Source organism: Thermobia domestica, chromosome 2 (genome assembly GCF_964235325.1).
Source record: "Thermobia domestica chromosome 2, izTheDome1.hap1.1, whole genome shotgun sequence".
Classification (NCBI taxonomy): domain Eukaryota; kingdom Metazoa; phylum Arthropoda; class Insecta; order Zygentoma; family Lepismatidae; genus Thermobia; species Thermobia domestica.
In genome coordinates, this window is record NC_137455.1 from 338,409,537 (window position 1) to 338,426,936 (window position 17,400).

Here is a 17,400-nt window from a genome sequence, read left to right on the forward strand (position 1 = left end):
CGATTATTGATAATACAATGTACCTACTATTAATCTACAACTATCATCGTCAGTTTACATGTGTAACATACATGTATATAAATTATATAAAAGATTTTTTGAACTGCATAATAACATGTATTCCCTCCTTTCACTCTGCATTTAATTTCTTCATGGATATGATTTTGAATTGTTAATATTAATGAAAGATACACTGAAAGTATTCAATTTGTCGTAAATATCATTTGGTATTATACCGCAGCTTATTTTTAAGTATTACACAATTTATCCCAATAAATTTAACAAATAAAAAAATACGTCATAAAAAATGTAATCATGAGTTTGCAATTTTATGTAAACTCAATCAAACTTTTAACCGGAACAGAATTATATGAAGTTAACGATTCTAAATGACGTGAAGTTTAGCATGAATTACAAATTTTCTAGCTGCATTGTCCGATTTTCTTTTAATTTTATTTAATTTTCTGCAAAGAATTTTCAGTTACTGTTCTATCAATCTCGTCTCTGAGTGAAGTTGAATCCTAGAACCAATAAAGCGTTTAGTGCTATGCATTTAAGTGCAATAATACAATAATCGGACAAGGCTACACACAATTACGTATCAATCTATGCTAATATTTTTGTTGCCTTTGGACACAATTAAGATACTGTGTAAATCTAATGAGAGAGAAGTAATTCTAGGTGAGCAGAAAAGAATTTTTTAGAAGAAGCAATAAAAGCACAACATAGAACTATCGCTTTCCTGACAAAAGTTAAGCATCATGAAAACAAAGATAAAAGTGACGAACAAGACACCTACATAGTAGCTGAAAGAACTCTTACGAGTATGGAAAAGTACGAACTTTATGCCTGTGAAAGATCGTGAAACATAGGGAAGAATATGAGAAACAGTCTTCTTCTTTCCTCTGGGTGTAAAGATGTTCACAGAAGTAATACAAGTTCTGGAATCAGCTAAGTGAGATTCAGACAGAGAGTCAGATGGGATCATTGGTAACCGTACCACCTCACGCAGGCCGGTAGCCAGGGTAAAAATCTAGGGGGGCCCGACCCGACCATATCATAGTTCATCACCATATTATAGTTAATTTGCAAGCCTACCATGAAAATGTTAGGGAGCTGTAAAAATTTAGGGGGGGGGCGGCCCACTCTAGCCCCCAGTGGATACGGGCCTGACCTGACGTCTGTGAATGGCAAGAATGTTTCAGGAAAAGTCTATTCTCTTCCCACATTATATTCTCGCTCTTCTAACTTTTTATTGCACTACGCTATGGCTGGGGACCTACTAGGAGTCGCGTCTCCTCCCATCTTAAATATAATCTCTTCATTTTTCTCTGTCTCGTTTAGTTCAATTTCCTTAGGAATGCATCTGTTTATTGATTATTTTACTTCTATTAATTTTTCCTTTATTTTCTAAATCACAAATTTCATGTAACTTAATACTACACATGTAACAAATCAGTAAAAAATAATTATATCAAGCAAGTTTAAAATTGTAAAATATCTTTTTTTAGTAGTTACTAAGTAAGTAGGCTATCTGAAGAAGTCCATTTTCCCTTACTACAAGAAGGCATAATTTCTCTATAACAGCGTCGCACACAATTTCTTGTTATAATTCTAAGTGATACTGAACAGATTAATACACTTCTCTCTCTACTAGGTGTATGGACATGACTTAAGGATTGTCGTTGAATGGCGCTGTTTCTTACATTTCTTATAATCTGTATATTGGTTAAGAGGTGGTGTTTATGCTTATGTTCTTAAACGTGCGCCATTTACTTTACTGGTAATGGACTGTCTTCTAACAATGGAAACTTCCAATACTTGTTTTTAGCTTTTATTGTACCTTACTAATCGCTGGTTTTCAACTAACACTTAAAATAAACCACAAATTACATATAACAACTTCACTGTGTTCATTGCACTTAAATAACAAACTTAACTTTACAATTCTGGAAGAAATGTTCGTGCCTCGTGCCTTATGCACCTTCTCTCTTCAACACTTTCCATCTTGAATAACAAATGAAATCTAAATTTCGTAAAAACAGTGTTTCCAGTTCTTAAAAATATTACTACATAATATAAGACTTAACATGCCGCCCGCCAAAAAAGGGCTAGAGACCTTTTTTTAAAAAAAGAAAAGAAAACAAACTTTACATAACAACAAATAAAATAGACTAAAACAGGAAATAAATATACTTTAACATGAATGACATTACGATTCATCATTATTTGGTAAAACACAAAGTCCTCTAATTGAGCGTTTATATAAACCATTGGAAGTTCTAACAGTAGCCACTCGAACCAAACCGTCAGGTCCAGAATGCACTTCAGTGATGACTCCCAATTTCCACGATAGAGGAGGTAGCTTATCTTCTTTGAGAACCACCAATTGACCTGGCTGTATGTTTGCACAGCTTCTCTTCCACTTATTTCTTCCTTGTAGTTGTGACAAATATTCCATATACCATCTTCTCCAAAACTGTTGAAATTGTTGTTGGATCCTTTGCCATCTTTGAATTGAACTAATCTTCTCGTGATGTAAGTCTCGTTCTGGTAGCGCTGTCAATGGTTGACCAATAAGAAAATGACCAGGAGTTAATGCTACTGGATCATTAGGATCATTGGATAATGCTACAAGAGGTCTCGAATTTAAGCAAGCTTCTATTTGTGTGGTTAATGTTGTTAACTCTTCAAACGTGAGATATGACATTCCCATGACTCTTCTTAAGTGGTATTTAAAGGACTTAACTGCAGCCTCCCAAAGACCACCGAAGTTGGGCGAATATGGCGGAATAAAATGCCATTGGATTCCTTCAGTAGTTGCAAAATTCTTAATCCTTTCTTGATGGTCAGCTGTATGCAACAACTTTTCGACTTCTTGAAGTTCCTTGTTGGCACCAATGAACGTAGTTCCATTGTCGCTATAGATATGCTTGCATTTACCTCGACGAGATATGAATCTTCTCAAAGCAGCTAAAAATGCCTGACTAGTAAGATCACTCACAACTTCGAGATGGATAGCCTTTGTTGCTAAACACACAAACACTGCAATGTAGCACTTCACCTTTGTTTTTGACCTTCTGGTACCAGTTTTAATGTAAATAGGACCGGCAAAGTCAATTCCAGAATTTGTGAAAGGTCTTGTTAGTTCTACTCTATGTTTTGGTAGTTGTCCCATTAATTGTTCTGGTCCAGACGCCTTTAATCTTTGACATGTAATACACCTTCTAATAACTTTCTTGATGGCATTTTTACCATTAGGTATCCAATACCTTTGCCTTAGTGATGCTAGCATTAACTGACATCCAGAATGTAGCAATCGCCTATGTTCATGTTCCATAATTAGTCTTGTTAGGTGATGATCTGGTGGTAGAATAATTTGATGTTTAGCGTCAAATTCAAGTTCAGACATTTTTAATCTTCCACCAACTCTTAGTAATTGTTGATCACATATGAAAGGATTGAGAGACAAGAGTTTGCTCTTATTGCTAACTCTTCCACTTTCTTTAAGATCAGCCATTTCCTTAGCATAAACTGAACTTTGAACTTCTCGTATTAGTCTGATTAAAACTTCTTCAATTTCTTCCAAAGTAAGAGCGTCTACATTTCTTCTCGATGCTTCTACTTTAGCATTCTTGAAAAACCGCATGCAATAAGCCAAGACTCTCTGAAGTTTGTTCAAAGTAGAGAATTTTTCGATCATACTATTATCTTGAGTTGTCACTAAGTAACTTGATTTTAATTTCTTCTGTTCAGGAATCTCTCTGAGTGGGGCAGGCTCCGTCTTAGGCCAATCAAGTGAAGAACACTGTAACCACTGAGGACCGTTCCACCACAAATTATTATGTATTAACTTGTCAGGACTTGTTCCCCTTGATATAATATCTGCAGGATTTTCACTTGAAGCGACGTGTCTCCATTCCCCTCCCACTTCTTGTACCTCAGCAACTCGATTGCCAACAAATGTTTTCCATCTATTTGGACTTGCTCTTAACCATGCTAAGACCACCATAGAATCTGTCCACATATACACCTGGGATATTCGTTGTTTTAATGCCTTAGTTACCTTTTTGACAAGTTTTGCTGATAACACTGCCGCACATAACTCTAAGCGAGGCAGGGAAATCTTCTTTATGGGCGCCACTTTGGACTTAGCACATAATAACTTCGAAGTAACTTGACCATCCTTGCTGACGGATCTTAAATACACACATGTCCCATAAGCCTTTTCTGAAGCGTCTGAGAAAGCGTGAACTTGAATGTCTATCAAGGTACCCAACTGAAGAACCATTCTGTCTACACTGATATCTGATAATGAAGGAATGAATTCAAGTACTGTCTTGCATCTTTGCTGTAGTTCTTTAGGAAGTGTTTCATCCCACTCCAATCCTGCTTGCCACAGATCTTGAAGAATTATCTTACATACGATTGTTATTGGACTAACAATTCCCAACGGATCAAAGATTGAAGCAATAATACCCAACATCTTGCGTTTTGTTAAATTATTATTCGACCTTTGATTTAGAGTGAATCCATTCATCACTTGAAGTTGATCAGTTGCTGGATGCCAAAGTAATCCTAATGTTTTGATTTGACCCTTATCGTCTAAGCGTAATGGAAGTTGTGTTTCTCTCAATTCTTCAGAGATGGATTCCAATAACTCAGTACTGTTGGAACACCACTTTCTTAGCAAAAAACCACCCTTTTGTAGCATTTGTATTAATTCGTCCTTTATCTTTAAAGCTTCCTCCACACTTTCAGCTCCTGAAATACAATCGTCAATATAGAAGTCATTCTTCAGAACTTGTGCTGCCTTCGGATATTCACAAGCTTCTTCTGCACTTAATTGCTGGAGACAGCGAGTAGCAAGGAAAGGCGCTGAGGCTGTTCCGTATGTGACAGTTTTTAATTCATATACCTTAATGGGTTCTTCTTCTGATCTTCTCCACAAGATCTTCTGGAATTTACAGTCACGCTCATCAATCAAAATCTGTCGATACATCTTCTCTATATCTGCAGTAAAAGCTATAGGGTAGGTGCGAAATCTTAATATAATTGACTGCAAATCGTCTTGCACAGTTGGACCAACTTTGAGAACATCGTTCAGTGAAATGCCACTAGTTGAGCATGCGGATGCATCAAATACTACTCTAGTCTTCGTAGTAGTACTAGCTTCCTTAATAACTGGATGATGAGGCAAGTAATATCCTTGAGTAATATTAGAGTTGCCTTCCACTTCCTTCATATGTTCCAAAGCTTCATACTCTTCAAGGAATGCCACATAATCTGTGCGTAACTTGGGGCATCTATTTAACCTTTTTTCTAGTTGTTGTAAACGCTGAACAGCTGTCTTATAAGAATCACCTAACTGGGTCACTTCTTGTTTGAATGGCAGTCTCACTATAAAGCGTCCTGTTGAATGTCTTCTAGTGTTTGCGATAAAATGTTCTTCGCACTCCCTTTCTTCTTTGGATAGAGGAGTTTCTTGAATATCTTCTATTTTCCAAAACTTCTGCAGCTGATGGCTTAAATCATCGTTGTTGTGCAAAAAGAATGTTCGATGTTCTGGCGTGAAGTTGTTGTGCTTTGGCGTCTGATATTGTCCTGAAACTATCCATCCTAACTCTGTATTTTGGAGAACTGGAAATGCTCCTGGACGCACCTGTTGTCCTGCTTTGAGTAGACTAAAGAAAATTCCAGCACCTAACAACAAATCAATCTTACCAGACTTGTTGAAATTAGGATCCGCTAACTGTAAATTCGGTGGAAAGTTCCATTCTTTAATGTCAATATCAGCATCAGGTAAATTTCCCGCTATTTTTGGCAATACAAAACACTCAACATCTACACTAAAATCACTTACAGCAGAGAATACTTGTAACTTACTTCCGTATTTAACGTTGCAACTTACATTATTAATACCTTGTACAGGAACATTCATAGGATATTTCTTTAATTTTAACCTTTGAATGAGAGATTCTGTTGCAAAATGAGATTGGGAACAACTATCAAGCAAAGCCCTAACCATATGTAATTTACCATTGCAATCTTTAACTTGAACAACTGCAGTTGAAAGTAAAACACGCACATTACTTTTAGGCTTCACAGAGCAATAAGTACTAGTATTAACAACTTCCTGTCCTTGAGACATTGACTTTTCACCTACAGGTTCCGTAACAGAATCATTTTCAACACTTACAGCATGATTAGGCTTTGATTTCTTAAAATCACTATGCAATAACGTGTGATGCTTGAGATTACATATTTTGCATGCATTTAGCGAACAATCTTTCGCTACATGGTTGACAACTTTCAAGCAATTAAAACAAAGCTTGTTCTGTTTCGCAAAACTTAATCTTTTGGATACACTTAATTTCTGAAACTCATTACACTTTTGCAACGCATGACTTTGTTGACAGAACGAACACAAAACATTAGTACTTACATAAGATTGACTAGCATTTTTTACTTCCTTGACAACATTGGATTTACTGAAATGCGACTTTGATTGCGTAGATTTTACCAATTCTAAGGCCTGGCATTTATTTTCTAAAAATACATGAAGTTCTTCTAAACTAGCAAACTGTTCCCTATTTGTTTGATTTTCAAAGTCTTTACGTGTTTGTTCATCTAGCTTTTCCAAAACTAGGTGCGATAACAATATATCCTCCAAAGGAGTATCTAACTGTAACGCCTTAAGTGCATTTACGTTACTTATAGTTTGATTTAATAATGTCCTTAAGTCCGCCACTGAATCTTTACTGACAGTTGGTAATGAAAACAATGCCTTTACATGAGCAGTTGCTATTAGCTTTGGATTATTATACCTTTTGCATATCATTTCCCAAGCAAGTTTGAAATTTTCACCTGTCACGGGTATATTCTCAACTAATTTGCTTGCTTCACCTGATAATGAGGACAACAAATAATGAAATCTTTGAATATCATCTAAACTCTGATTGTTTACAACCAAACTACTGAAAGTATCATGAAAATGTCTGAAATCTATAACTTGACCTTTAAATGTTGGTAGCTTTATGACTGGTAATTTTAGACACCCTGTATTCGCGGCTGAATCACCTGACGAACTTCTATTGCTACTACTAGCCTTCTCAGCTGTTTCAACAATTGACGTCATTTTTGCAAGAGTATCGTAGTAAGTGGCTTCAAACAAGTCTCTATCCTGTGTGTATTCATCGTTTTCGTCCTTTAATTCAAGCTGTTTTTGCACTTCATCATATTCTTTGAATATATTGGGTAAACGTGCACACCTAACTTTAATTTGCATTACATCGCCGTCTGCTCCAAATTGTTCAACAAATGTTTTCATTCTTGTAAGGGAAGCTTTAGCTAGGCCTCTTGCCTTTATAAGAGAATTAGTATTTGAATCCATTGCTTGTGATATATCTACCTGAAGTCCTTATAACAACAGATCTTTACACAAGTAAAAAAGAAACAAAAAAAATATACTTAGCTACGTGACTGCTACATTGCGCCTTTGTTTTTCTTCAGATTGCAATGCACAGCTGAATGCGTAGGAGCGTACGTGATAAGTCCACTAGGTCAATTTTGCTTCTGATTCGTAACACTCACTGTCTTTACACACACATAGTCAATATGAATGTTTGAATGATTCACTTATTATTTCTTGGCACAACACTTCCTCCATTCGGCACTGGAGGACCAAAAAAACTGTTTATGCTTATGTTCTTAAACGTGCGCCATTTACTTTACTGGTAATGGACTGTCTTCTAACAATGGAAACTTCCAATACTTGTTTTTAGCTTTTATTGTACCTTACTAATCGCTGGTTTTCAACTAACACTTAAAATAAACCACAAATTACATATAACAACTTCACTGTGTTCATTGCACTTAAATAACAAACTTAACTTTACAATTCTGGAAGAAATGTTCGTGCCTCGTGCCTTATGCACCTTCTCTCTTCAACACTTTCCATCTTGAATAACAAATGAAATCTAAATTTCGTAAAAACAGTGTTTCCAGTTCTTAAAAATATTACTACATAATATAAGACTTAACAGGTGGATTTAAAAGGCATGTGTGTCAGCTTTAAAACCCAATATAAAAACTTCTATCAGGATATCAAGAACATTTTGTTTTCAGTGTGGATATCTCAACATTTGTTCCAGAAAAATTAATTCGCGGAAACGTTTTTTAAAGAAAAAGTTTTAGGGACGCTTGTAGAGAAACTTCTGTGGAACTTACAATTAATATCTTATCACTAATCACGTAGAATTAGTCCCGTACGAATGAACGGAAAGAACAATGGGAAAACGAAATCCAACTTGGCTTAATTTTGATTTTCAGACAAAGGAAGATGTCCTTTCCTCATCTTATTATTATGGTGATGAGAAGTTTATTTATTTTTGTAATCCACAACGCGAAAGATCATGTGTTGAAGTAGGCCAGCCATCAGTATCTCATGCGAAACGTAATATTGACGCAAATAAAGCTTTATTTTGTATCTGGTGGGATCCGAAGGGTGTTTTTTTTTTTTTTTTTTACTTTGAGCTGTTGAAATATGGACAAACCGTTACTGTAGACTACTCGATTAGAATGAAACTTGCTGTTGTAGACAGCACCTAATCGATTAGAACTAAAGATTGAAGGAAAATCGTAAATAATGGACCATATTAGCATGGCAGAGTCACAATCCTTGATGACAATGCCCGACCACATGTTGCTAAGGCTTTCCGGAAAAATAAGTTAGCTATGTTAAGCTGGAGATAGATCCATGATGAACTCGGCTAGCCATAGAGAGAGCACGTCCTCTTGAAGTGTCTAAATATTTAGCAATATCTCTCAACGCATTTAAGAAAAATATATCCTACGTACACAATTCAGTAACTGCCTTCCATCATTGGCGGCTTTCCTGAGTAGGTTTCTTTAACTCTTAGTGTATGAGGTTATGACGCGCACTTATCAAAATTAGTCGCTAAATTTTCTTTGTTTGATTCTCCTGAATTTCTGTCCATTCAGCGGTCATGTTGTCCTTTCTTCAAACCCTTTTGGCAAACGACTATAATGAAGGGTGAGTTTGAATATGCTCCAGGCATGTCGTGAATTTCCAGGACATTATTTATCGTTTCTAGGACCTACAGGAGCTTCTGAATGATCTCGGGAGCGCCTCCAAAAATGCTGGTACGGGAGTCGAAGATAACATCTTATGTTAGCTCAAGGATGCAAGTAAGAAACAAAATATTACTCGCCCAAGGAAAAAGCTACTAGCCTACATCCCACAATATAAATCATTTACTTACCTTCGGTATGATATTAAATACTCGCCCGCACCGATGAACCACCGATGAACCACTAATCATCCTTCTGTCAGCTATTTCTAAGGATGATGAATCAATGAAACTCGTGAACTGGTTGCACACACTTAAATAATTGAAGGATATTGAAAAAACTTTGGCCGCGTAAGCAGGAGCAGCTTATAAAATTAAATTTAGCGCAGAATAACAATGATCGGATACTAAATAAGTAGAATTCACAGATTGATTAAAATACAGTGTTTCTAAAGAGCTATTTCACTTCCATCGCTAGATGGGCACCCTGTAGAGGGATAACGCTTTCTGTTAATCCATAAGTATTTATTTATTTGTGGGTTTTCATTGATGGATGGACAAGATGATTTATTTATTGATCGCTTTTGGCTGTTCACAATACAAAATTACAAGATACAAAAATACACGATCTACAAATAAAACAAAAGAAATGATTTCTACAACAAGCAATGAAGCGCTGAAATTATGGAGTGCTGAAGTGCTGAAAAGGTTTCTTGACTTCACAGTAATAGTTGAAAGAAGAAATCTGTAAGGATACTGAATTTGCTGAGCAAATCTGGATTGAATCGGAGCTTTGGTATGTAGGAGCGTAGCGTGTGTACTGTATTTGTCAGGTTCAAATCGTTCACAAATTGAAGAAGTTCTTTAATATTTTGGATGATGTTTTCAGAGAATGAGTTATCTCCAGGAGTCATCTTCTGTGTTGAAGCTGTGATAGAGTGTGATAAAGGCGTGATAAGTAAGCGATATTGTGCTTAAAGTGGATGAAACATTGGTGTCTCAAAGAGGTGCTGAATGTGAGATTGTTCTTGCTGGTGTTTCTTTTTCCTTTTTGGTTGTAAAATTTGTTGTATTCGCGGTCATCCGGAATAATTAGCAGGATTATCCCTTTTACAGCTGACACATTTTGCTTGTGTGATTTTAGTCTTCTTTTTGCATTGGTACATCCAAAGGCAGCCGACGCACTTAATACACCCAGACAGAGTTTGGCAAGTTGCTTGCGAATGTCCAAATTTTTGGTATTTGAGGCATTGCAATCAGTTGCCTAAACCTGTCTTCAAAATTGGAAGTGACAGTTAAGACTGGTTCCATAATCATTTTTTAAAGCTATGTTCAAAATATTTATGAAGTTGAAAAACAACCCTGTGGAGGATCACAGGAGCAGAGTTATCTTCAACATTGGGAGATGGGCAGATTTGGTTCATTATTCTAGAGGGGGGAAACAGAGAGATGAGACGCATATTGCGGCAGAAGAATGTGATTTCTCAGGTGAACCCCTGTTATATATTATACAGCAAGGAACATACATTTCATCTCACTTTCCTTTGTGTCAATCGAACACAGATCATCACATTTCATCCTTAAAAAAAACACACACACATTTCAAATTGCATTATTGGGGGAACATTCCCCAATTTCCAAGATTGGGTGGCATGTCTCTCTCATTTCTCCGGGATTTGCTCCAGTGATAGCAAGTGTTAATTCTTTTGTAATGATTCTATGCGAACTTTCATGTGTATCAATAAGAGTTCTTTGAAGATTCTTGTAACTTGTAGCTTCTTCATCAATATGATCAAGTATTATGGTATTAGAACTTTCTTCTCCACTTTCACGATTCTGAGTTCGCATTTGTGAAATGGAGACTATAGAGTAATCCTTCTCCTTCAGTGTTGTTGTAATGTCTTCAATGCTGTTATCAATTACAAGGTGGCGAATAATTGCGTTGACAGTCTCACGAGGAAACAGTCTTAAGTGTAAACAACCGATTTGGCTGGGGTCGGAATATGTGTTACGGGAGACCAAAGTAGGAGACACTTATTTTGGCGTTTGGGCCCATACGCAGAAATTTCCGAAATACGGGGCCCCAAAGTAGCCCTACATGCCATAACTAGGAAACGAATGACGTTACTTGTACACAACCGATTTGACTGAGGTCCGGATATATGTTACAGAAGACCAAAGTAGGAGACACGTATTTTGGCGTTTCGGCCCATACGCAGAAATTTCCGAAATACGGGGCCCCAAAGTGGTCCTACATGCCATAACTAAAAAGCAAATGATGTTACTTGTACACAACCGATTTGGCTGGGGTCTGGATATATGTTACAGGAGACCAAAGTAGGAGACAAGTATTTTAGCGTTTGGGCCCATACGCAGAAATTTCCGAAATACAGGACCCCAAAGTGGCCCTATTTGCTATAACTAGGAACTGAGTGACGTTACTTGTACACAACCGATTTGGCTGGGGTCCGGATATATGTTGCGGGAGACCAAAGTAGGAGATACTAATTTTGACGTTTGGGCCCATACGCAGAAATTTCCGAAATACGGAGCTGCAAAGTGGTCCTTCATGCTATAATTAGGAAGCGAATGACGTTACTTGTACACAACCGATTTGGCTGGGATTCTTATATGTGTTACGGGAGACCAAAGTACGAGACACGTATTTTGGTGTTTGGGCCCATACGCAGAAATTTCTAAAATACGGGGCACCAAAGTGGCCTAAAAGCTATAACTAGGAAGTGAAAACGCCAAAATACGTGTCTCCTACTTTGGTCTCCTGTAACACATATCCGGACCCCAGCCAAATCGGTTGTGTACAAGTAACATCATTCACTTCCTAGTTATAGCATATGGGGCCACTTTGGGGCCCCATATTTCGGAACTTTCTGCGTATGGGCCCAAACGCCAAGATACGTGTCTCCTACTTTGGTCTCCCGTAACACATATCCGGAAACCAGCCAAATCGGTTCTGTACAAGTAACATCATTCGCTTCCTAGTTATAGCATGTAGGGCCATTTTGGGGCCAAGTATTTCGGAAATTTCTGCGTATTTACCTAAACGCCAAAATACGTGTCTCCTACTTTGGTTTCCTGTAACACATATCCGGACACCAGCCAAATCGCTTGTGTACAAGTAACGTCATTCGCTTAGTAGTTATGGCATGTAGGGCCACTTTGCTGCCCCGTATTTCGGAAGTTTCTGCTTGTGGGCCCAAACACGAAAATACGTAACTCCTACTTTCGTCTCCAGTAACACATATCCGGACTCCTGCCAAATCGGTTGTGTACAAGTAACATTATTCGCTTCCTAGTTATAGCATGTAGGGCCATTTTTGGGCTCCGTATTTCGGAAATTTCTGCGTATGGGGCCAAACGCCAAAATACATGTCTCCTACTTTGGTCTCCTGTAACATATATCCGGACCCCAACCAAATCGGTTGTGTACAAGTAACGTCATTCGCATCCTAGTTATGGCATGTAGGGCCATTTTGCGGCCCTGTATTTAGGAAATTTCTGCGTATGGGTCCAAACGCCAAAATACATGTCTCCTACTTTGGTCTCCCGTAACACATATCCGGTTCCCAGCCAAATCGGTTGTGTACAAGTAACGTCATTCGCTTCCTGGTTATAGCATGAAGGGCCACTTTGGGCCCCGTATTTCGAAAATTTCTGCGTATGGACCCAAACGCCAAAGTGCGTGTCTCCTACTTTGGTCTCCCGTAACACATATCCGGATCCCACTCAAATCGGTTGTGTACAAGTAACGTCATTCGCTTTGTAGTTATAGCATAAAGGGCCACTTTGGGGCCCCGTATTTCGGAAATTTCTGCGTATGGGTCCAAACGCGAAAATACGTGTCTCCTACTTTGGTCTCCCGTAACACATATCCGGTTCCTAGCCAAATCAGTTGTGCACAATTAACGTCATTCGCTTCCTAGTTAGGGGGGGCGCCTAGGCTCAGTGGTAGAGCGTTCACCTCTGGTGCTTGGGGTCCAGGGTTCGATCCCAGACCCCGCCAAGTGAACTTTGTGGTGGACAAACACTTTCCTTGTGGGTTTTCTCGGGGTACTCCCGTTCCCTCCCACTTTCTTCATTCCACCATTTCATTCATCTCTCATTATCACCGTCTCCTTTAGCCTAACCGACATAACCGTGGGACGTAAAACTTACAGATTTCATTTCATTTTTCATTTCATTTTTCGCTTCCTAGTTATAGCATGAAGGGCCACTTTGGGCCCCGTATTTGGAAAATTTCTGCGTATGGACCCAAACGCCAAAATGCGTGTCTCCTACTTTGGTCTCCCGTAACACATATCCGGATCCCACTCAAATCGGTTGTGTACAAGTAACGTCATTCGTTTTCTAGTTATAGCATGAAGGGCCACTTTGGGGCCCCGTATTTCGGAAATTTCTGCGTATGGGTCCAAACGCGAAAATACGTGTCTCCTACTTTGGTCTCCCGTAACACATATCCGGACCCCAGCCAAATCGGTTGTGTACAAGTAACATCATTCGCTTCCTAGTTATGGCATGTAGGGCCACTTTGGGGCCCCGTATTTCGGAAATTTCTGCGTATGGGCCAAAACGCCAGAATACGTGTCTCCTACTTTGGTCTCCTGTAACAGATATCCGGACCCCAGCCAAATCCGTTGTGTACAAGTAACATTATTTGCTTTCTAGTAATAGCATGAAAGGCCACTTTGGGGCCCCGTATTTCGGAAATTTCTGCGTATGGGTCCAAATGCCAAAATACGTGTCTCCTACTTTGGTCTCCCGTAACATATATCCGGATCCCAGCTAAATCGGTTGTGTACAAGTAACGTCATTCGCTTCCTAGTTATGGCATGTATGGCATGTAGGGCTACTTTGGGGCCCCGTATTTCGGAAATTTCTGCGTATGGGCCCAAACGCCAAAGTATGTGTCTCCTACTTTGGTCTCCCGTAACACATATCCCGACCCCAGCCAAATCGGTTGTTTACACTTAAGACTGTTTCCTCGCCAGTTTTCTTCTTTATATCGGCGGCATGTTGTAGTTCGTGGTAAGGACAAATGTTATGCATGACTTTGTAATATTTCTGAAGCTCGCACTTTATTTTTGTGTAACCTTTCATAAATAGTGAACTGACTTCTTTACTGTAATATTTAGTTATTAATTGTTCTAATTCGTAGCCCTGGATTGGAGGGCAATCATATGTATCTACAATCAAGCTTCAATCAAGTGTGAGATAGTCTTTATATCGTCTATTTTTGCATCCTGCCCAAGTTCAGTGTTTGGAATGGAAGTTTTTTCTGTGTCGTGCGTGATGTTTGAAAGGACTTCATAGATATTTGATGTTAGTATAGGCGTAGGCGTCTGTAATGACTTCAGATTTCTTCTTGATTTGGGTGTCCCTGTAATTGGTAGTAAAAACATGTTTTGGACGTCTTCGTAAAATCAAGTTAGAACAACTGCTTTTATATCGGGTCATAGTCCACATTCTTCAGACTCTATGGATCTTTCCGTTGGTCTACGTGTAGTGGCAACTTGACTACTGATAGACGAGGCAAACTGTAGTAACTACATCCTGTTCGGTCCTACTTCTCTGGCTTTGGAAACAATTTCTAAATTCCAATAGAAATTGCTTTTGCCATTTTCATTTGATTTTTTGGATAACAATTATCATTGTTAACCAAATCTCACATCACTAAATCATGTAATGGAAATCTCTTGTGAATTATTTTAATCGATATATATATATATATTTAAGTTTTGTTCCTGGGACGTGGAATTTTTGTATATTCCTAGATATTGTACACAAATTTATTGTTTGTACTTTGGAGATATTGATCTAAATCCTAACCCACCAAAGATATAAATGAACGGTGTAGGTGAAATAAATAAATAAATAATAATGTCCCTAACTATGCAATGGAGTTAGAACAATATTGTACATCTATGCGATAAATCACTTTAGCTTTCGTACCTTGATTTTGGGCAACGGTGCGTAAAAGTACACAATCTATTTAGTAGAAGAAGAAGAAGAAAAGAGATAATATGTTGTTGATTCTAAATATAAAGACATAAGAGTTAATCGTAGTCAGTGATGCCAATTTTACCTATTTTTAGCTAAACCTAGCCTATTTGGAGAGACATTTGACCATAGAAATCTACGAAATGCTTATATCCTTACATACAGTATAGCTTATTTTATGAAACTCTTTTGCCATTTTTGGCTTTCTTAATAAGACGTTGTATTAATTCTAAAAATACTTTTTTTTCTTTGCAGATAAAGTGTAATTCTTAAAAACTAACCTATTTATCATTATATAATATCATATTCATTGATTTCTCTAGACAGAGGGTGCTTTGTTACACAACAAACACTTGCTTTTAATTTTTCTTCTCTCTCCTCATCCACAGATTTACAACTACTTAACAATACTTAGCGACTCAGAAAGAATTTTGTCGCTCCCGTAACAGCCCCGTTTGCTACTTTTTTAATTATTTTAATTTCTGCATTTCACTTCAAGAATGAGTTTTCTAATACAGAGTTAGTAAACTGTTAGCGTCTTCAAGCCACAGAGATTGTTTTTATTTATTAAAGGAAACAAATAGGATATTCAGCAGTGTTTCTTTCAGAGACAATGTTTCGTGGGGGGCACTTTCAGTGCTGCGAAAGGGTAGGGGACAGTGCCCCCAATAAAACATGTCTGGAAGAAACACTGCCAATCAGTTTGAAAACTCTCTGTGCAATCATAATGATTAATGTGGCTGTACGGAGCAATAAGAAGTGTTTGTAAGGACTATGACCTGCCGAAAGAAGTAATACTGAAAATCGGGACAATCGCAGTCAACAGAAACACAAGCAATCCATAATCCAACAATGGTGCATCTAGTTATATACAGCGCCTCGGATAGCTGCGACGTCATCGGTGATGACTTATTTCAACTCAACTGATAATATGGCTGCTGACATTCACAAATCATTGAGTTGTTGATGTATTTTATTGTAGTTTAAAGTCAGGTATGTTGCTTGTTGGTCTTCAGCGAATAAAATTCAACATGTCAAATTTTACTATAGCTCACTTATAATCCTGAACTCTAAAAAGGGGTTTAAAATCTACAATGTGGGTTTCTGGTTTACAGTTCAAAGTCTAGCTACTTTTTGCGTAAAATAGCTTATTTCTAAACGTCAACTAGCCTATTTTATTCAGGGGTTGTTGGCAACACTGATCGTTGCTGGCAACACTGATCGTTCGTATAGCTGGAAAATCTATGTTGGTTTTAAATGTAGAAAAGTGTACTCTTAGTTACCGTAAAATCAAATAATTGTTTAAAGATTGCTATGACGACCGAAAAAGAAGATTATTATCAATGAAGTTATTAAAGAATAATAAAAGGTAGGCCTAGTACAGACAAAGACACAGTATAAGTGACGGTCTGATTTAAAGTAATTTGATCGTGTTGACATATAGTTAAAAATTATACGAACTGTGGGCTAAATGTAACGTGAAAACATAATAATAAGTTAATAATCGTTACATTTTAAATTGTGGCTCCTATATACGTTACATAGTATTGGTGATTCATATCAGGAAGTTGAAGTTAACTATGGTGAAATTGGCGAATGATATGCATGTAGTGGAAAGCGAGCACAAAAATGTTTGAAAACATATACCGTAAATGCTTTTTAATCATGCAGTTCATTTCTAGAGTGAACAATTCATGACAGTAAAAATAGCAGTATGTATTTGATCAACGACATAGATTATTATTATTATTATTATTATTATTATTATTATTATTATTATTATTATTATTATTATTATTATTATTATTATTTTTATTACAAAATAGCTTTAATTAGAAAATATGTTTGGATACACTTGTATATTGGTGTAACTAGGATATACTTTGCTAAGGAGGCCTCCTTATTCTGAGAATTGAAAGCACCTTACATGTAATTCAATGATATTCTAAGGGAGGCTTGATCCCTTTCTATTCATGTGAAAATGATTATTTCAGACCATTTCCCCTCAGGAGGAAAATTGTTAAAACGTAAGAGGTTAAAGAAGTACTAAAAAATTGTAGTAACTTTTGGAGAGCACGAAATATCGTATCCCCAGGAGGAAAATTGTCCTTTCCCCGGTTACCCGCAGAAATTATCACTGCATGTAAATATGAACGTATTGTTTACTACCCGTACATGAATTGTTCCGTATACTCCATTTGGATGGTAAGTAAACGTACTCCCATGCGCAAAAAAAAAAAAAAAAAAAAAAAAAAAAAAAAAAAAAAAAAATTGCGCGTATACTGTAACTCAA

The 17,400-nt window shown here is 37.4% G+C and overlaps 1 protein-coding gene across 1 annotated transcript; it reads right to left on the bottom strand.

Annotated features, from left to right (window-relative positions):
* Positions 1-2,212: 2,212 nt before the first annotated feature.
* Positions 2,213-7,393, bottom strand: LOC145679560 (uncharacterized). Its single transcript, XM_081750137.1, has 2 exons — positions 7,081-7,393; positions 2,213-6,906 (listed from the first exon to the last, which is right to left on the bottom strand). The coding sequence occupies exons 1-2, from the start codon at positions 7,391-7,393 to the stop codon at positions 2,213-2,215; spliced, it is 5,007 nt and encodes a 1,668-aa protein (XP_081606263.1).
* Between the last annotated feature and the right edge of the window lie 10,007 nt (positions 7,394-17,400).